Source organism: Planococcus citri, chromosome 2 (assembly GCF_950023065.1).
Source record: "Planococcus citri chromosome 2, ihPlaCitr1.1, whole genome shotgun sequence".
NCBI lineage: Eukaryota > Metazoa > Arthropoda > Insecta > Hemiptera > Pseudococcidae > Planococcus > Planococcus citri.
The window spans coordinates 42,370,188-42,391,240 of NC_088678.1; the positions used below are offsets into that span (position 1 = coordinate 42,370,188).

The following is a 21,053-nucleotide window of genomic DNA, read 5'->3' on the forward strand; positions in this document are numbered from 1 at the left end:
ATCAAATCATTTTTAATTTTTTAAAGCATAAAACTAGATAACCGAGAAAATTTTATTAATCTGCAAACATGAATAATATAATAAAAATGAAGTAAATTATCATGAAACAAGAAGAAGAAAAAACTTATAACGAAAGAAAATATGAAACATTTTTCGGTAGGTAGTACCTACAAATACTGCTTTATTTATTTGTACGAATATCTGGAAGAAATATTTTTTATAAAAATTCACGTAAATAAATAGGTATTGTTTCTGTGACTAACTGTTGGAAAATTTTTTCTGATAAGGATATTAAAAAAAAAAAAAAACAAGTTCGTTAAACGCAACACAACGATAGTAAAATAACAAATTTCAGAAGTTTTAGATTGATATTCAGAATTTAAGACATATTCCAAGCTTACCTACTTCTCAATGTTATGTTGATTATGTCGTTTGTAACTTTTAATAGGGCATTTAAAAGTGACGTCACACCCGTCTGATAATTGAAGTGGTGTGCAAACGATGCGAAATGTACTAGGCATTGTGCTCGCTGTTTAAACTAAAATTACTCAAAATTTTCAACGAACACATTGATATTTTAATACAGCAAAATGTTCCTAGTTTTATCCTCTTTAAATTAGTTTTTTCCCGAAAGCTCTACCTTTTACCGTTCAAAAGTTTTAGTAGTTTAAAGTTGCGAAAACAATGCTAAAACCAGCTGCGGGCGGCAAGTATTGAACTTTGAACTAAAATTACTCAAAATTTTCATCGAACACATTGATATTTTAATACTGCAAAATGTTCGTAGTTTTATCCTCTTTACATTGATTCTTTCCCGAAAGCTCTACCCTTAACCGTTCAAAAGTTCTTGCAGGTCAAAGTTGCCAAAAGAGTTCATTACTTGCCGTCCGCAGCTGGTTTTTGCCTTGTTTCCGCAACTTTTAACTTCAAGAACTTTTGAACGGTAAAAGGTAGAGCTTTCGGGAAAAAATCAATGTAAAGAGGATAAAACTACGAACATTTTGCAGTATTAAAATATCAATGTGTTCGTTGAACATTTTGAGTAATTTTAGTAAACAGCGAGCACAATACGATTCTCCATTCAGTACTGTATATTATTCGTCTTGGTTTACACACCAGTTCGTTATCACGTGACTCGGATGACGTAGTTTGAAATGCCCTATATATACTATCAAATTATATTTCATTTTATGAAAATTTTCAAAAATGTGTCACACACGCGGTGCAGATAATTTCCAAGGTGAATGTTTTCAACACCTTAATGAAGGTTTAAATTTGGTTTAATTTTGTGTTTTGTTTAACGATGGACAAGTGGTGCAAGTCAACATTCTGGGTAAATCTCACATGTGTTTGCTAACTGTACTCGTTTTTTCCCCATGTATCCCGCGTATAATTATTTTTATATCACGAATAGGATTCCAATCTCACATGGTACGCTGAAGATCCAGAATTTACGCCATGTTTTCGACAAACTATACTAGTTTGGATACCTTGTGGTTTTTTATGGGGGTTTTTACCTTTGAAATTATACTACCTCAAGAAGAGCTATACCAGAGATATACCTTACAATACTTTCAATATTATTAAATTGGTAACTGGAATTTTATCATTTTAAAAAAATAATGATTTTGTTGGGGAATAATTAAAATATCAGAGTGCATTTTAGGTTTTCATTGTGATTGCGACATTACTCAAGTCAACTGATGTTGTTCAAAGCATTTTGTTCCAAAATTTCGAACCTCCGGTATATTTTTATTCTACTATTGTAGAATGTTTTACATTGGTGAGTGATTTTTTCCCTATGATAGGTATCTAGTTATATATACCTACCTATTTGCTCGTAATTCAAAACAAGGCAGTTCTGCAATTTTAATGATAATTTTGACCTCTTTGTCAACTTCAATTCTCTGCGATTTCAAGTAGAGTAGGTAGGTAGTAGGTACCTACTTACTCTATAACGAAGATGACCAACCAAATTCATTTTCAGATGTTATTTCTCATTTTAACTTGGGCTAATATCAAAAGAGGAATTAGATCATCTGGAATTTTATTCTGCTTTTCATTCCTTTCGGTGGTTTGCGGAATACCTGAAATTAAAGCAGTTGTTGAGAATGGTTACATCTTCATAGTGAGTAATAAATTCATGCAGTTTATTCGGTAAATTGTGCAATAATTACACCATAATAAAATTATAAAAATTAGAATCGCAGCAAAGACGATGCAAAGGTCTCCTACGCTCTGTATTATATTTGCATCATGGTTATATTTCTCATGAATTGTTTCGCCGATGAAAAGCCTCGACGTTCATTACGTATCTGTCGACAAGTAAGAATTGTCTTCTATGAAATGACAGATATTGGATGCTCATTGAGTACATTACATGGGAACTCATTTATAACATTTTTTTGTTTATAATTCCTGACAGAATATTTATCCAGCCAAAAAAGCTTCATTTTTATCAAAATTATTTTTAAACTGGTTCGGTACTTATGTTTGGAATAACCATAAACAACCGGTGAAGAATTACTTATGGGATTTAGATTCCAAAGATTGTGCAAAAGACATTACCACAAGGCCAGGCCCTGATCCTGGATTAACAAAACTATCAATTTTATTCATATTGCATAAAGAACATGGATTATATTTCTGGTTCATCACTGGTTTAAGAGTGGTGTTTGAAGTGCTCACTACTGATTTATTCATCATCTTTGAGTACGTGCATCGTGTTTTTTTTTTTCAACAACCAATTCGTTCATTATTCTGATTAAAGAATCAATTTTCTGTTTTTCAAGCTGGCTTCTCTCAAGTTTGCACGCCAACGAACCCATTTGGAAAGCATATTTTTACGCCAGTTTATTTTTCGTTAATATCTTAATTCAATCTGTTGTACTGACAAAATATACAGAACATGGCAGTCGAGTTGAAATCCGAGTAAGAAACACGGTGATCTCATGTTTGTACAAAAAAGTAAGCATAAATTGAAAAAAAAAAAAATAATTTAAAATCAATTTTAAAAATTGCATTTTAATTTTTTAAATTATGCATTGTTAATGGGCATTTACAGGCGTTACTCATTTCAAACGCAGTTAGAAAGAAATACAGTACTAGCGATATTGTGAATTTAATGTCCGTGGATACCTTTCAATTACAAAATGCTGTGAGAGTATTAATTTATTTTGTCTCTTTGTGCACACAAATGACGGTGTCTTACTTGTACCTTTGGTATCTTTTAGGTAAGATTGAACTAGTGAAATTAAACATAGATTAAGTATACCTAGGTAAATACAAAAGTCGTTGACCAGTGTCAGACAATGTTGTCGTTGGGTATTTAAAAAAAAAGGTATTCTAAGAATTTTATGTTTAACCTGATTTTTTTTCCAACTACACATAAATACCTACTTTTTGGCAAAATATTAAAAACAAAATTACCCACAACCACATGAATATTCAGATAATACGTATAAAACATTATCACGTATTTTTTTTCCACGAAGGTAAAAGTGTTATCGTCAGTATTTTGGTTGTATTGGGAATATTCCTAGCAGGCTACCTATTAACAAAGCGCATGAAACAACTCCAAAGAGAAGAAGTGAAAAATAAAGATATTCGAAGTAGATTCATGCAAGAAATTTTTTCTGGAATCAAAGTACGGTCTAGATGAACCTAATCAGAATAGGTATAATTATTTGAAATCATCTGTTAATCTGGACCAGATACTTGCTTAGGTTTTGAAAATGTACGCTTGGGAACGCAGTTTTGAAAAAGTGGCAATAAATTTAAGGCAGACGGAGAATAAAACGCTGAGAAAAATTGCAATTACTAATACACTATTTCAAAATCTATTTTTGAATTCTCCATTTTTGGTATACATATTTATTGGAAGTACCTACTTTTATGTTTTGAAGATTTAAACTCTTCATTATCATTTCTTTGTATTTTAATAGTCAAGTCTAGCAGCATATGCTAGTTTTGTTTTGGTGACACAGAATGTGATGGATGTTCGAATAACGTTTGTGTCCTTCGTCGTATTCAATTATTTTCGAATCGCTTTCGCTCATATACCTCAGCAACTCCTATTTTTGCAACAGGTGAGCAAAAATATTACAGCAGGAATCTCGAAAGTAGGCAAATATACATCTTTGTTGGTGGGATCAATTGCTTCTCTAATAAGTTGAAGGGGAAGTCTCCAAGCTCAAATCGAAACCCGCCACAGAAAACCTTATTTTCACTTTCGAGTGACTGTGATCGTTATAAATATTATACCTACCTATGTTTAATGTGAACATTTTTTAACTTGAGGGTTAATGGTATATTTTACAGCTTAGAATTTCAATAAAACGCATGAACGAATTTTTGAACTCCGAAGAATTGGATCAATCTGCAATATCTCACGATGCCACAAGTAATAATCACATTTGTGAACCAAAATCAATTTTAAAAAAAATTAATTTCTACTCAAGGGGGATTTTTTTCTCCGAGCAGCTGAAAGACTGATCATGCAGAATGCCTCGTTTTCTTGGATTTGTAAAGACGGACCAGTTACATTGGAAAATATGAACATAGAAATCAACAATTCTGAATTGGTTGCAATTATAGGACCAGTTGGCGCTGGGAAAAGTTCGCTGTTTTCCGCCTTTCTGGGAGAAATGTACAAAATTACAGGATACGTGAATACCAGAGTAATTAACCAAATTTGAACAGAAATCGTCAGATCTTCAAAACTGTTTAAACTCAGTTTTTCAAAAATGTTTTTTGTACCAACACCTACTTACAGGGAAAAATGGCGTATGTTCCTCAGCAAGCGTGGATTCTAAATACGACCATCAGAGAGAACATAAATCTAGGCGATGATATTGATAAAAATGTTTATGAAAGAACTATCAAAGCTTGCGCATTGAATCAAGATTTAAACGAATTAACTGATGGAGACTTGACGGAAATTGGAGAGAAGGTATATATACCTTTACCTACTTACCTACCTCATTAGTCATTATACATGTTTTTAAGATTGATTTTTTTTTTTTTTTGTTCAATTCAACATCCAAAAACACCCCAAAAAATGAGATTTTAATTTTCAAAGTTTTATCTAAGTATTTATGTTTTCACTTCAGGGCATTAATTTAAGTGGTGGTCAAAAACAAAGGATAAGTTTGGCCAGAGCCGTTTGTCAAAATGCTGACATTTATTTTTTCGATGATCCACTGAGTGCAGTCGATTCCAATGTTGCCAATCATATATTTCAAAACGTATTGGGACCAAATGGACTTTTGAAAGATAAAGTAAGCGAATGAGTACAAATTTGCATAGGTGTGACTGGAGCTTTTCAGGAGGTAGTGCCAAGATGGTGTGTGGGAGATGGGGGAGGGATATTCAATGTTCTCACAAGTTCTAAAACGTCAATATTCATGAAAGTATATATATCAAAAATATAATTACTTATTTGAAAAATAACACATTCAAAACATTGAAACAATTAAGAAAATAGGTACTTGAAATTTAATCAAAATTTATTATTTAAAGTTTTATTTGGCGATCTTTTTTATTTTTAAAATCAGCAATGACGGACTTCACATTCACATTTTTGGCTAAATCTTGTTCTACATATGACAGCATCAAATTATCAAGCCTTTCTTGTGACATCCTAAGACATAATTTTGATTTTACAGTTTTACACGAGTGAGCTTACAAAAACATCTTTCACATGAGCAACTAGTCACCTGAATAACTGTGAATTTTTGTAATAGGTAACGTGTTAAAGGTCGAAAAAGTTGCACTTGTGTTAAATTCACTCATCCATTTGATCCAGTTGTCCACAAGGTATCTTGAACTCTTTTTCTGGCTCACACGTTTGGCAGGTGAATTTTCAACTCTTTTGAGTAGGTGAGGCTAATTCAGCTCCAGGAAGTTATAGTCAAGCGAAATAAGTTCTCCGTAGAAAATATGTATAATATTATTCGTTTCTTGAGAAAAATGGTTATCTATTCTGGATATTAGAGAATCTAAGAAAGGGTAATTATGTGCAAATTCTCATTTCCTGTTCTTTACTTTCATATAAGAATTGATTTTCTGGATTTTCATCGATTTTTTTGGATACACGCCTCATATTTGCATGTATTTCTGGGATTTCAATACCAAGGCTTTCACATGTTTGGACAACCAATCAAAATTTATTTGGAAAACTATCGACATCATTTGGGTCATCTTCATTTCTGAGTTTAAGTAGTGCACTTCAGAGGAGTTTTACTATTATATGCTGTGCTGAGATTTGAATCAGGATCTTGGAGAGATTGACTACACTAGTCAGCAAAATTGAATTTAACACTGGCAATACTGTTTCTAAGCATAATGAAATTACTTTTTAAATTTTTCTTTAATAAATTGAAAATTTTAAATTTTACTTTCTTTTAAAGTGAAAAATGAATAGATAGTATTTTTTTTATTGAGAAATGATAATCAAGAAAGAAACTGGAAAAAGTAGGCAGTGCCAGAACATGCCTGGCATGCCCTGCAGTCACGCCTATGCAAATTTGCATGAGCAGAGTGAACGATTTCTACAAGTCATGATAATTTTCAGACGAGGATTCTCGTGACCCATAGCACTAAATTTTTTCCTTTTATGGATAAAATAATTGTGTTGAAAAATGGATGTATCTCTGAAATGGGTTCATATCAGGAATTATTGAACAATGAAGGCGAGTTTACGAATTTTGTTCGCACACATGTTGAAACTGACAAATCGCCTGAGACTCAGCAAAATGCAAGTGAGTGTATTTTAGGAAAAGATTCATTTTTTCCCTTCAATTTTCATACCTTTTGACAGGGTATATTTTAACCGAGGCAAAGATTGAGTTCATTTAGTAATTAATTACTTGTAGAAAAGGATGAAGCATTCGTGTAACTAACTAAATATTATGAAGAGAATATTCTTCCTCTTTTGTTCCTATTTCAAAATCGGTCATGCTTATGATTTTTTTCCCCAAGACAATTCAAACACTGAGAATGCCTCAGAACTGCCAAAAGAAAAAGATTCAAAACTTTCCAAACCACCGAAGAAAATCAGAAAATCAACTCCGCGTAAATTAATTGAAGACGAAAGAGTGAAATCAAAACAAGTGAGATGAAATTACCTACTTAAACGCTTTTCGTCTTACCTACATACATACAAAAATGAGATGAAATTTAGTAAATACGAATCTACCTAACCGAATTTTCAGATCGATGGCAAATTATACTGGAAATACTTCAAAGCAGGAGGGATTTTCCTCACTTTTGTATCGCTGTTCATGTTCGCATTTTTCCAAACTATTCTGATGGTTTCTAATGTATTTCTGTCAGAGTGGGTAACCAGCGAAGATGCTTTTCAAACAAAATATTCTTTCGTTGAAATCTACGTAGGATATGGAGTCGTTCAAGGTACGTGTAGGTATACCGTGGAAAGTTTCACCTGATATTTGTAATGAAACGTCATCGACTTTTGATTTTTGTTTTTACAAATTAGTGATTGTCATCTCTCTGGGTGCTCATTCATTTTACAAAGTCAATGTGAAAGCCTGCGAATACTTTTATCATAGTTTACTTCATAGCGTTCTGCGTTGGCCTATGGCTTCCTTTGATTCCACACCAATAGGAAGGATCATTTCAAGAATAAATGATGATGTGTACACTATCGATAACTTCATTGCAATGAAAATGGTGCAATTTGTCACCCTTTTCTTTAGGGTAAGTTCGATGTAAAATAGCGTCCTGTATTTATCACATTCAAGACTCTATTGGACAATCGCAATGTTACAAAATATCCTATTTTTTCAGTATTTTTCTATATTCGTGTTCATGATAATTACAATTCCGTTAAGTTGCATCATAATCATTCCTATCAACATTGTGTATTTTATAATACGAGTAAGTGGGCATAAATTATTACAGGTAATTTATATTTTTTTAAAGCACTGGGTTTTTCTTAAGACAGACGTTGGATATTTCAACTTGTGATACCAACATAACAGAAATTCAAAATACACAAGTGTAATAGATTTTTCGACCATAGAACTCAAAGGGGTTGAACTTTTCTAATCCCTCGACGCCTTCAATTTTTAACACGGGGAAAATATGAACATGACTTTTTTTTGTGAAGTGTTCAAAGTTCTATGCTGGGAACTGAGAGATGTATCATCTTTTGCCTAGCTTCAAAATTGAAGGAATTACAGCATGTTGACAATGTTGACAGTTTTCATCAGTTATGCTCCGTTCAATATTGAAATCGAAAAAAACTGTTGCTCCTTCAAATCTCAAAATCAGCAACACAATTTACGTAAATGTGGTGTGTGTTGCGTTGTTGCCACATATGCTAACGCAAGAGCAAAATTAGTCTAAAAAGTCACTTATATTCCAATAATTTTACGCTACCTATACCTAATAATTTTTAATCCTGTTTGATTATTAATTTGAATGCAGAAACATTACATTGGTCTTTCTCATCAATTAAAGCGGATTGAAACAATTCACAAATCACCACTTTACTCCCATTTAGTGGAAACTGTGACGGGTAGGTAAATAAAATAACTTCTAGTACCCATTATGTCATTTTTAATGTTTCTTGCGATTATTAAGAAAGCATTGGAACCCTTAATTTACGAATTTATCTGATCAAAAATTGATGTTTTTTCTAACAGGTATTCAAACAATTCGAGCTTTTGGATTACAAGAAAAATTCACGTCTCGATGTTATCAAAAAATTGACTTGTATTCCGCTTCATATCATTCTTCAGTTATCTGTACAAGGTTGTAATATTAATCCAATAAGCTGAGCTCAAGACAAGTCCAATACGCCTACCCTATTATTTGAGCACTCATCTCACTCTTTGTTTCTGTTTATATAGGTGGTTTTGTTCCAGAGTTGAATTTCTAGAAGGCATTATTTTGTGCTCATTGACAGCATTACTGCTTTTTGAAAGAAATTCTCTAACATTGGGTCAAATAGCTCTGCTAATTGCATTAGCATTACAAGTAAGACCACTCTTCATCAACAAAAATACTTCAAAAAAGTCCATTTTATCCATATCTTTAAAAAGGCATAAATTGTATACCTATTGAAAGATGATTCGAGGAATTGCCTACATGTCAGATGTCATAAATGAAGTCGAGGATGGTATCATAGCTGTTGAAAGAATCAGCGAATACCTTGCTTATCCTCAAGAACCTGATTGGGATGAATCATCAGTCAGTGTTTCTGACACTTGGCCAGATAAGGGAGAAATTATTTTCCATGATTACAAGCTGAGGTATCGCGAAGGTCTGGATTTAGTTCTGAAAGGAATTTCATTAACAATTAAAAGTGGAGAGAAGGTAATTCCAGGAAATTAATTTTATACTTATATTCTGCATTACTTAATTTATTTTGAATTGATAAATTTCAAAGGTGGGAATCGTGGGTCGTACTGGAGCAGGTAAAACATCAATAATCCAGGGACTGTTTAGGATTGTTGAACCAGACGATGGTACAATTTTCATTGATAATGTTTCTATAATGAATGTAGGATTGCATACATTACGATCTAAACTAACAGTCATTCCTCAGGTAGGTAGATGCCTATTTAAAAATTATTCTTTGTCAGATTTGATCTCATTGCAGTTTTCAGGTATTCAAAAATATTTTAATGAAATTTTTCAGGATCCTATTTTATTCTATGGAACATTACGTTTCAACTTGGATCCTTTCGATTGTTATAAAGATGAATATTTATGGAATATTTTAGAAAAATCTCATCTTAAAAATTTTGTCAACGAATTGCCTGGCGGTCTTCAACACATGATCGACGAAGGAGGCCAAAATTTAAGGTAAGCCCAAATCAAACAGGTATTATCTACACATACTCAAAGAATGGTGTGAATTGATTAAATTGGATTTTTGTGTTCGTCCTATACCTGATTTCAGTTTTGGTCAACGACAATTGATTTGTTTAGCGAGAGCTCTATTACGTAAAAGTAAAGTGCTGGTTTTAGATGAGGCAACAGCTTCAGTAGATGTGGAAACCGATGAACTGATTCAAAAAACAATTCGTGATGAATTTTCTGACTGTACAGTCATCACAATAGCTCATCGACTCAATACAATTCAAGACTACGACAAGTTAGTGAACGATGTCTTGTAATTGTTTTGAATAATTTACTAACCAGGCCTTATTCTTTTTTTTCTTTCATAAATTAGGTATTACAAACATAAAGTCAATGATCTTAAAGTATCTTTCAGAGTCCATTTATAAAAAATTCTGAGCTTCTCAAAACTATCGCAGATTCCACAAAAAAACTGTCAATAGTGACTTGCCCCTTCATGTCTCGTACATCTCTTGGCTTTTATCCACGTTTGACAGATTTTTTTTTAGTTTCACGACAATTCCTTCAAAATGTTGTATACCTACCTATAGTTTTTTTTTTGTAAGATTGAACTTTTACTAGTGATGTTTTTTTGTACTTTTTGTGCAGGATTTTAATATTAGATGGAGGTTGCGTGGTCAACTTTGATTCAGCAGAAAATCTACTAAATCCAGCAAATTCTCAACTTCGGAACATGGTTCTTGAATCAGGATTACAATGACGAGACGAATAGAAAGAGAATATTTGAGCGCTGAACTGAGCATTTTTATTCAAATATCATTATACTTTCAACATATGTACTACTTCAGAAAAATTTTAAGATACTGAAATACATTCTTTATAGACTGATTTTTGTAACGAACCGTGAAACCAAACCATTTCCAAAGTTTCAACACTTAGTTCATAGCTTATTTAAATTTTTGGCAAATTCTAAAAATAGTCTATCAAACTGAAATTTAAATTTTTACAAATAATGTCCACCAGACTCCAGTGAATGGACACTCCTTCGAACTAGGTACCTACCAATTTTTCAAGTTCTCGTAAAATTTTTGAATATTGCCAGGAATTTCTTGAAATTTAACAAGTTTAAACTGAAATAGATAGAACGCAAGTTTGCTTTATCTACTTATCTCACCTCCTGAGGCAACATTTCACTGTTTCAAATCATTTCGAAAACTTCAATTTTTCAGTTTGTTCAACTTCACTTCATGTTAGACGTCGAAATACGAAAATAGAGCAAATAATTCTTTCTACATTTTTCTTTTCAAAAAAAACATCAAATGAGTCCAGAAATTTGTTTGCGTGTGCGAGACATTTTTTTTTAGAGTCATTTGATACATATTTTCAAAAGTGAATAGAGATTCTTGAGATTGACATGGTTTTTTGTTATCTTTTCTATTTATGTAGGTACCTCTACCTAAGTACATACAAATACATACCTATATGAAAATTCGTAAATGTTCCATTTTTGAAACAACTTTTAAGAATAACCTCGAAAACTGAGTTGATGGGTAAGGTTTTAACACATTTTTATTGCCTATTTCAGCATTTTTGAAAACATGAAATTTCCACTCACTTTATGAGTAACATTCTAAACAATTATTACATTACTCGTATTTAAAGTTGGAGTAGATATAGGCAGCGGGTTTATTTTTGTTACATTGGTTTTAACTTCAAACGCAATACTACTCGAATTGTCACGATGTCTTAGGTTTTATCGCAATTTTTCGAGGTTAGTAAAGTATCATCATTAAGTAAGTAATAAGTACCTAAATATTATCTTTCAAATTTTAATATCGAATAAAGCTGGCACATTCAATTTCGACATCGAATTTCCAACTTTGCAATAAGTTCAAAGTCATACCTGATGGCAAATTTTTCAGTCAACGTGATGTATTATAGTAAATTAGTTATATTTTTGAAAAAAATTGAAATCAATACCTGTCGTTAATGAGTACTGTAGAGTAGGTATAAGGAATACTTTTCTGAGCCGTCATGTTTTATTACTCAAAATTTTTTTCAGAAATGTCATACGAGGCTGATAATACAAAAGTTATGGCGCACGTTTATCGAATTCACGATTAACTGAAAAAACACTTAGTTGTGTTCTTTCCTATCATTTACCTATCTACTAGAGTCAATTTTCAACTATGAGTCAAACTTGTTTAGGATTTTAAAAATGTCACACACTCGAGGCCATCGAAATTCATCTTTACGAGGAAGAATTTTGTTGCGTATTATGTCTCATTTTTTGAAGTGAGTAAGTTCTGCTTTTCGGATTTTAAATTTTACCGTAACAAAAAAGTCAATACCATCAATTTCGTTCAGTCGCGATTTTTTGCATAATATGTTTCAACCTGTCATAAATTTGATAACTATACGTTTATCCGAATTTGTCGAAAACTTGACGTAACTATCAAGCATATTACTGCATTAAACACTTAAATGTAATTACCATTGCTGCATTTCCCCTCTGAACAATTTTTATAGATAAAAAATAAGAGAGCTTCAAGTTGGAATATCACCCAGCAACAAACTACGTATACATTTTTTGGTCATTTTTGAAGGTAAACAACTTTTAACATGAGCTGGTTTTGTGGATCTTCCTTTTGGGTATGTATTATTTTCACTTGTGTAATTGTGCTAATTTGGTGATATTTGAAACATATTACATAAGTAGGTCAGTTTTTCATATCAATGTCTGATATTTAGGATGAGAAAAAAATTTGGTACACAAACAATCCAGATTTCAGTCTATGTTTCGAGAAAATTGTGCTTGGATGGACTCCGTGCCTTTTTTTGTGGATAGGATTCCCTTTTGAATGGTTAAATTTACGAAAAAAGAAATTGCATAATGGAAAATACAGCACGTACAGTAAAATTAAATTGGTAAATAGAAAATAATACGAAATACGAGTAGTATTTTATCCAATAAAAATCTACGGGCATTCATCTAATTTTGAATTTTAGGGAGCAATAGCCTTAATCATATATTTGGACGTTTTTGGGATTTTGTTAAATATTTTCAAGAATGATGGCAATGCACTCAATGTATATTGGTTCACAGGATTATTCATTACATACGTAAGTTGCCCAATATGGTTTTACTACTAGCTTATGAGTATTTTATTAGAATAATAGGTATATATTTCAATTGATGAAAAAAGCTACGTAATTATACAGGTTTTGTACTTTGGACTTTCTGTGATGCACGTGAGAAAAAAAATAGCATCGCCTGGAATATCGTTTCTATTTTCTCTTATCTCAGTTCTCTGTGGGCTTCCTCAATTGCGAACTGAGATTCGTTTTATGGAATATACAGTAAATAACTGATCCAACGTCTCGTAAATTTATAGTCTTTATCACGAGAATTCGATATTTAAAATACTTATCATTCGTAATATTACAGTCCTCAAAATATTCAAGCTGGGAATCCTACTTATACGCGGTGATATACGCGACTGTAATTATACTCTTTGTTTTAAATTGTTTTGCTGACTCAACATTAACAAATAAGGTAGGTAACGTGGGTAATTTCCAAGCGCATCATTTTTAGTAGGTACCTAATACCTGCCTAATTGCACCCTGGACTATGTAATCTTACGATAGAATGTTTGTTTTAGTATGAAAATCCAGAAGAACGAGCTTCATTTGTATCTAAAAGCTTGATGATTTGGATGCACCCATATGTTTTACAAAATTATAAAAACAGAGACACGCTCGGAAATCTTTGGAATGTCGACTACCGTACCACTATTCTGTATAGTATGCCTATTTTTGAAAAATATTGGAAACGAAAATCGAAAACGATAGGGTAAATTACGAGCTTACCTTACCATAATCTTAAACTAGCTGTACCTACAATTGGACCTACCTATTTTTACAAATGTAATTTCAGAAAAATACAAAACTACATGTCTGAAAAATCCACCGAGAATGATTCGACATCGAATAATATCTCACTCAGAGACGTATTAATGAGAATATCGAAACCGTTCCTCAAAATGATAATAATAGCGAATTTGATAGCAGCTTTATTTCAGTCAATTAATAATCAAGTTATTAAGTGAGTAAATAAATAAGCTTACAGCCTTTTAAATTTACATTTTTCAGTATTTACTCTATCTAATGGCAATGAATTTTTCAGTCCAATGATCACTTTTATGCTAGGTGGCACTTTTGAATGGCATGGGTATTATTTCGCAATTTTATTACTTTTTTATTCTGTCATTGGTTCAATTTTTTCGGTAATAGCTCATAAAATAATCTACAAGATGAAACTTTGTCAAGACATCTTTCTGCCTTCGATTATTTATAGAAAAGTAAGTACTATAGGTAAGTATACAAAATGTCCCAATTAGGTCCTTAGCAAGTTGACAGAGTGTGATGATATTTGCAAAAAATGACCAAAAAATTCTCAAAAAAATACTCATAGAGAATCAAAAATCAGTATGATCACGAAGATGTTTAATTATTTCCTCCCCATTTTTCTGCAGTAGAATAATGCTGTACCTATTTAATATAACAAACGTAAAATGACTTGTTTTAGGCGTTACGTTTATCGACGAATGCTCAAAAAATTTATGACAATAGCAAAATAATTGATCTAATAACCTCCGAAACTGATTCCTTGACTAACAGAGCAGCTTTAATTAGCAAACTATTCATGACATGTTTGGTTGCTATTTTTTGCATGGTCTATGTGGTAGAAATTCTAGGTATGTATTACTGGCTCAAATTTCCGAATGAGTAGGTATAAATTTAGTTACTCACTTAGGCACAGAAATAATTTTATGTGTAAATCTGATTGCTAAATTTAATGTTTTTAGGAGTCAACACTATAATATTACTAATCGTATTAGGTGTATTATTCATTATTGAAGAGAGTGCATCTAAAAAAATCAGTGAAAATATGCGTATAAAAAGCTCCATTATGAGGAAGCGTTTAAAACTTACTCAAGATGTTTTAAACGGATATAAAGTAGGTGCTCACAACCTATATCAACTTAATTACCTACCTATCTATTAGGATAGCGTTAATGAGATTCCATATTTTAAAAGCATATTGAAAATATACCTATTATTTTAGGTACTGAAATTATATGCTTGGGAAGCTGCATATGAAAACGAAATTTTAAATTACAGAAACGCTGAAATTAAACTTTTGGAAGAGAATAAAAAAATGGAGTCAATGTTAGGATCATTATGGTTTAGTTTCTCCATCGTAGTAAGTTGCAAGATCTTTTAAACATGCCTATTATACTAGATTGGTTTTTAAAAGAAGGAAATATTTTTGCTACGTTCATTAAGGTTCTGCTGTGCCCAATACTGTCATTGCTTCTTCTGAATGAACAAAAGGGTGTAACAATTCAACAAATTTTTCATTTGATTGGATTAATTAATTCATTGAACTCGTCGTGTTTAACTTTTCCCCAAATAGTCAGCAGTATTCAAATGGTAAGTAAAATTGTATAAAATCTATTTGAATACCCAGCTACAATTTGAGAAAGGTGCACCTCTGCCAAATGGCTCGTTTCACGAGCACCTGACATACTGTTGTGTACAATGGCTGCCTTTCACCTCACACTTTGATTTGATATTTTTACAGGTGAAATATTCTTTACGAAAAATCAATAACTTTTTAAACGCCGAAGAAAGAGATAACGAATATTTTTCTGCAAATAACGGTAGGTGAAATGATTGTGATTAGATAACTCATAACTCTGACTTACTAACCCAAATAATTTTTCATTTCATGTCAAGGTTATGCTTTGAGTATCGAGAATGGAAACTTTTCAAGGTACAAAAATGAAAATAAGGAAATTTTAAAAAACATTAACATTCATATTAGCAAAACCAAATTAGTAGCGGTAATAGGACCATTGGGTAGTGGAAAGACATCGTTATTACTAGCTTTTCTGAATGAACTGCATAAGTCCTCAGGAACCATAAACAAACAAGTAAATTTACCTAACACTAAAATTCATCAAAATTCATCCCTTCCTTTCGGGGGAAATGAATTAATAATTGATTCTGTTCAGGGTACCATAGCCTATGCTGACCAACAAGCGTGGATATTGAATAAAACAGTGAAAGATAATATCATCATGAATAAGCCTTTCATTGAAGAATTTTATAATACAGTGATAGAAGCTTGTGCTTTGAAACCAGATATAGATTCATTCAGTAATGGGAGTCTCACTCTAATTGGAGAAAAAGTAAATACCACAATGACGTCTCGTGAGCAGAAATGTATAGTGAGCTCCTCTCTCAATCTTTTAAAAAGTCTCTCGTTCCTGCTCATTTAATCAAAAAATTCCAATAATTTTCCAAAGCCTCTAAAAAAAATTCCAACCAAGCACAATTCACAGTGGAACAGTGGTTAGTTTCCTTACCTCAATTATATCAAATTTTTATATTTTCAGGGGTGATACTAGGTGAAAAAAATTCACCAAAATCGATAAATGTCTAGTCGTTTTTTTAAAAGTAGGTGCATACCTACTTACTTTAAAATTTTCTTCATTCGGTTCAACAATTTTTCAAGGACAGGACTTGCAATACAGACATCAAAAAAAGCTACATACTTTGTATTAGTGAGAGTTTTCTAATTTATATCCAAAACATTTTATTCGAACTTTTTTTTTAGTGAAAATGAGTGCAATTTCCTCGAAAAAAACTTCAAAACAAGTCTCGAGGAATATGAGGGGTTGGGAATCATTTTTTTAAAATTTCTATTCCTATCTACCTACTATACGAAAAAGTCAACTCGCAACATTTCTGCATACAAACAATCAGGATTTTTAAAAAACGAAACAGACATACTTGATAATGATCAAATTATTACATCTCATCAGGGAATAAATTTGAGTGGAGGTCAAAAACAAAGAATCAGCTTAGCAAGAGCCGTCTACACTGATGCAGATATCTATTTATTAGACGATATATTCAGTGCCCTGGATCTTTCCAGTGCTAGTCATATTTTTCAGAATGTAATCGGACCAGATGGACTATTAAAGCAAAAGGTTTGAGTTTCATTTTTAATCAGACTCATCGATATACTATTTTTTTACTCATAAAAAGAAAACTGTTACAGACTCGAGTTATTGTCACTCATAATACACAGTTTTTATCACAGATGGATTTCATAGTGATGCTAAACAATCAAACTATTGTTAAATCAGATTCCTATGCCAACTTAAAAGATACTGATGAAGATTTTATAAAATTGATGAATAAATTTTCCAATAAAATTCCAATAAAGGAAAATATAGGTAAGCCTGCAATTATTAACTAGAGTGTTATTTTTCAATTTGTGATGAAGATGTATGATGAATAGGTTCAAATTGGCAGACTATGAGCCCATTTTTTGTGGGATGAACTTATAGGTAATGGGAATTTTAAATTTTCTCGGCAGAATTTGCGATAATTTTTTTTTAAGTGATGGACGGGAGGTCCCGTTAACGCATGAATATAAATTTGTAAAACCAGAAACAACAATAATAATTTTTTCAAAATTTGAAAATTTTCATCCATATATGTAGTTTGCTAGTTAATTCATTGTCAAAAAACCCTCATAAATCTGACATTAACTTTTTATTATGAAATTATCAGGTAAAATAGATGATATAATGGAAAGTAAAGGTGCGATTCCTATCGAAAACTCTGATATAGAAATAAGCAATATATTCATAAGGCCCAAAACTAAGTACATTGACCTCAGAAACAATTCATCAACTCAGGTTGTTCTAAACGAAACGATTTCAAATAAGTGAGTGTAAATAATATGAAATTATTATCTAGGTAGGTAGGTACCTAATTAAATTCTCATTAAACTATGATTTTTTCATTTTATGCAACATAGTTTAGCAAAATCAAATGAAATAGAAACCACTATCACGAAACTCAGTTCAACAAAAAAATTGAAAAAAGAAAAGGTACGAACAGATGGCTCTGCAAATTTCGAGCTATATAGGTTAACTACCTACCTACTATACCTACCCAGGAATTTAATAAAACGATATTATTTTTTCAGGGGATCATAATGGCGTACCGTGATACTGTTCATCGCGGTGATTTACTGATGTCTGCTTCAATTGTAATCATGTGTATTGTGTACCATATTTTTCGAATATTCATAAATCTCGCCTTGGCTTATTGGAGTATGAAAATAAATGAAATTCACGCAACCAATTTGCAGTATTTGGAGATCCTTATCGCATTGATAATCATAAGTTGTAAGTACAAAGTAAGTTGGAAGATATAGGTACAAAAATTTAGAGCATTCGATAAAATTTCATGTATTTTCAGTTGTAATATGCTTCATTTATCAAGCAAGCATTGGTAGAATATCTTTCAATATTTCTCGACATGCCCACGACAAATTATTATCCACGTTTATGAAATGGCCAATGGTTCTATTCGAAGCTATTCCCAGTAGTAGAATCATCAATCGAGTTGGTTTATATTTAAGCATCTTGGATGATCGTACATCTTCATATGTAGCAGTGGTACTGATTAAAAAATCCCAGGTAGTAGAATAGCTAGGTACTCCAGTGAGAAATATTACTGAAACATTATTACGAGTACCTTACTATTAATAATTATGAACTTTTGAGACAGGTTTTTGTAACGCTTCTATTCGCCGTCTATGTCAATCCTTTCTATTTGATAATGGTTATACTTTCATTCATCTTTGTATACATCACTGAGGTATGAATTGGGTACATCTTAGCTACAGTACCTAATAAACTGCTCAATACATATAATCCATAATAATTTTCAGAAGCTGACCAAGAACCGAGTAACACGACTGGTTGAAGAAATATCAAAACAAACTTCAATTATTTCAGCTCATACTTCCGAAACGTTGCTAGGTAGGTCTAGGTACCTACCAATTAATTTTCCCTTCAATTAACTCCTACCTATACCATTTCTAAGTTTATTTTTGTAAAGCCAAACTCAATTTGATTTTTAGGTCTTACAAGCATTCGTGCCATGAATTTACAGTCATATGCCACTCAAAAAATGGATGAAATTGTACAACGGAAAGCAATCTTGCAGAATAATCGTGATCAATATCTGATGTACCTACTCAAAGCAAAACTCGATACCTACTTAAAGTTAATTTCAAGACCTGACTTATCTTCTGTTTTCCAGCTGGACATTATTCCAAAAATTCATGATTTGGATACTGCTTAGTTTTGTTGGTGTATTGGCAGTGATTTTTAAAAGACAAGATCCCATTGAAATTACCGGATTTGTAATCACTTATCTCCTAACGGTAGGCAACCTAACTGTCCCTGCAATACCTACCATGCCTAACTAGATAATCAAGTATTTATTTCGGTGAAATAAATAGTCAAGACATCTAATACCTATCGAAAATCAATTGATTAATGATTCGTCTTTTGTTACAGATGCCAAATGACTTTTACATTTGCGATAAATTAAAAGTAGAAACAGACAATTCGATAAATTCTCTTCGACGGATAACCGAATACATTGATACTCCTTGTGAAAATCTTACAGAAAAAAATACCATTAGGCCAAGTTGGCCTGAAAATGGAACAATTGTATTCAGAAATTTAAAAGTTCGTTATCGTCGAAGTGGAACTTTAATATTGAAAAATCTCAATTTTAGAGTCAATTCCGGTGAAAAAGTAAGCCTTTCATTCTTTTCTATACCTTATAATGAAAAATGATGATAACAATTAACATCGCAATAATTTTAAAGGTTGGAGTTATTGGACGAACCGGGGCTGGAAAAACCTCCTTGATTTCTAGTATTTTCAGAATGACTGAATTTGTCAACGGTTCCATAGAAATAGATGATGTAGATATCACAACAATCGCTTTATATGACTTGAGATCGAGATTAACAGTGATACCACAAGTTCGTTATAAGCATAAGAATTTCACCGATTAATGTTGATATCGAATTAATTTAATAACTTGAACATTTTCAGGATCCAGTATTATTTTCTGGAACATTACGATTAAATTTAGATCCACTGAAAGAACACTCCGATGAAAAATTATGGGCTATTTTACAACAAGCTCATCTCAAGTCTTTTGTGAACAATTTACCAAACAAATTAGATTACGTTATTGGAGCTGGTGGAGAAAGTATAAGGTCAATTCGAAAATTCCATTTCAATTAATTAATCAATCAAATTCTAACATAAATACCAACCTAATCATTATTTTGTTACAGTGTTGGCCAAAAGCAACTGATTTGTTTAGCCCGAGCATTATTACGCAGAACAAAAATACTAATTTTGGACGAAGCCACTGCCTCAGTAGATTTAGACACAGATGCTTTAATTCAATCCACCATACAGAGTGAATTTAAACATAGTACAGTATTGACAATTGCTCACAGAATACAGACGGTGTTCAATTATGATAAGTAAGTACTTTTGTTTTGCATTAATAATTCTCATCAGAATTTTAGTAGGCACCTTTCAATTCATAATCTTCACTTCAAAAACATCAAGTAGAATAAATAGAGGTGCACGATCAAATTTTAATTTCATAGAGTCATGAGACAAAACTTGGCTGAAAATGAGAGCGGTAAGTTGGCTCGAAAAAAGAGAAATTGGCCGAAAATTTTTCAAAATTTGCTGATTTGATGCTTAAGTTCCCACGAGTATATTAATACGAGTACCTATTGTCCGAAAATTTTCAACTTTTGGCAGATTTTGAGATGTGAGGGAAATAGAGCACTTTTCACCCTCCTTCATTTTTTACATTCATTTCAATAATCTAAACATCACTGAAAATTTTTTCAAAATGAAGAAATTATGATGGAGCTGTATTTCGTCACAATTTCTATTCCCTTCGAATTTCACATTTACCTAAGGATAAATTTGACGCCTTTATTGATATGTAATTTATTACATTTGTGTCATCATTTTCAGGATTCTAGTCTTAGATAACGGTTCAGTTATGGAATACGACACGCCTGAAAATTTGATTCAGAACGAAAATTCAGTTTTCCACAAGCTGGCCTCTATTGCTCAGTTGATTTAATCAATTCAATTCAAGATATCGATTTCCTATTCAATTTTTCACACGATAAATTAAGTGTTTTTCGATAAGATTGATGACATTATATTATCGCGAAAAAATTACGATTAATAAAAAATTTTCTGAGTAATGAACAGACATTTTTTTTTGATAAA

General features: G+C 32.0%; 2 protein-coding genes and 1 long non-coding RNA gene across 7 annotated transcripts in view; 2 read left to right on the top strand and 1 right to left on the bottom strand.

Moving 5' to 3' along the window:
• Positions 1-388: 388 nt before the first annotated feature.
• LOC135835852 (multidrug resistance-associated protein 1-like) lies at positions 389-10,719 on the top strand. Of its 2 annotated transcripts, XM_065350307.1 has the most exons (29): positions 389-510; positions 1,053-1,333; positions 1,415-1,591; positions 1,667-1,783; positions 1,988-2,128; positions 2,203-2,325; positions 2,426-2,712; positions 2,793-2,967; positions 3,065-3,233; positions 3,495-3,646; positions 3,726-3,863; positions 3,945-4,088; positions 4,321-4,402; positions 4,483-4,679; positions 4,775-4,951; positions 5,112-5,279; positions 6,575-6,761; positions 6,982-7,112; positions 7,215-7,413; positions 7,499-7,719; positions 7,810-7,899; positions 8,452-8,542; positions 8,670-8,778; positions 8,877-9,003; positions 9,094-9,342; positions 9,416-9,574; positions 9,668-9,834; positions 9,932-10,126; positions 10,480-10,719. In XM_065350307.1, exons 2-29 carry the CDS (start codon positions 1,304-1,306, stop codon positions 10,589-10,591), a joined length of 4,314 nt encoding a protein of 1,437 aa, XP_065206379.1. In that variant the 5' UTR covers positions 389-510; positions 1,053-1,303; the 3' UTR covers positions 10,592-10,719. The 2 variants fall into 2 exon arrangements, with proteins under 2 accessions (XP_065206379.1, XP_065206378.1); XM_065350306.1 differs by having other exon boundaries at positions 389-1,333.
• Positions 10,720-11,815: 1,096 nt separating this feature from the next.
• Positions 11,816-21,032, top strand: LOC135835851 (multidrug resistance-associated protein 1-like). Of its 3 annotated transcripts, XM_065350303.1 has the most exons (30): positions 11,842-12,483; positions 12,583-12,759; positions 12,841-12,954; positions 13,054-13,191; positions 13,280-13,387; positions 13,494-13,684; positions 13,769-13,936; positions 14,018-14,192; positions 14,420-14,588; positions 14,700-14,851; positions 14,960-15,097; positions 15,181-15,327; positions 15,479-15,557; positions 15,634-15,830; positions 15,912-16,088; positions 16,725-16,892; positions 16,964-17,141; positions 17,482-17,638; positions 17,732-17,804; positions 17,903-18,104; positions 18,178-18,398; positions 18,490-18,579; positions 18,653-18,743; positions 18,845-18,953; positions 19,027-19,150; positions 19,287-19,529; positions 19,604-19,762; positions 19,836-20,002; positions 20,084-20,278; positions 20,790-21,032. In XM_065350303.1, the coding sequence occupies exons 1-30, from the start codon at positions 12,454-12,456 to the stop codon at positions 20,899-20,901; spliced, it is 4,449 nt and encodes a 1,482-aa protein (XP_065206375.1). In that variant the 5' UTR covers positions 11,842-12,453; the 3' UTR covers positions 20,902-21,032. The 3 variants fall into 3 exon arrangements, with proteins under 3 accessions (XP_065206377.1, XP_065206375.1, XP_065206376.1); XM_065350304.1 differs by lacking the exons at positions 11,842-12,483; positions 12,583-12,759 and having other exon boundaries at positions 12,840-12,954; positions 13,038-13,191; XM_065350305.1 differs by lacking the exons at positions 19,604-19,762; positions 19,836-20,002; positions 20,084-20,278; positions 20,790-21,032 and having other exon boundaries at positions 11,816-12,483; positions 19,027-19,203; positions 19,287-19,404.
• LOC135835868 (uncharacterized) overlaps positions 18,143-21,053 on the bottom strand; it is a 40,874-nt gene continuing 37,963 nt past the window's right edge. For both annotated transcript variants that reach the window (XR_010556962.1, XR_010556961.1), the window contains exon 3: positions 18,143-18,435. This is a non-coding gene — a long non-coding RNA (uncharacterized LOC135835868). The remainder of the gene's footprint in view (positions 18,436-21,053) is intronic.

What these genes read in the sequence shown, in the direction of transcription:
- LOC135835852 (XM_065350306.1), top strand. Translation starts at nt 1,304, where the DNA reads ATGGACAAGTGGTGCAAGTCAACATTCTGG. An exon ending in AATATCTCACGATGCCACAA is followed by an intron (nt 4,403 to 4,482) that starts GTAATAATCACA and finishes TTCTCCGAGCAG; the next exon opens with CTGAAAGACTGATCATGCAG. An exon ending in ACAATTCAAGACTACGACAA is followed by an intron (nt 10,127 to 10,479) that starts GTTAGTGAACGA and finishes CTTTTTGTGCAG; the next exon opens with GATTTTAATATTAGATGGAG.
- LOC135835851 (XM_065350303.1), top strand. Translation starts at nt 12,454, where the DNA reads ATGAGCTGGTTTTGTGGATCTTCCTTTTGG. An exon ending in TAGTCAGCAGTATTCAAATG is followed by an intron (nt 15,328 to 15,478) that starts GTAAGTAAAATT and finishes ATATTTTTACAG; the next exon opens with GTGAAATATTCTTTACGAAA. An exon ending in TCACTCTAATTGGAGAAAAA is followed by an intron (nt 16,089 to 16,724) that starts GTAAATACCACA and finishes ACATCTCATCAG; the next exon opens with GGAATAAATTTGAGTGGAGG.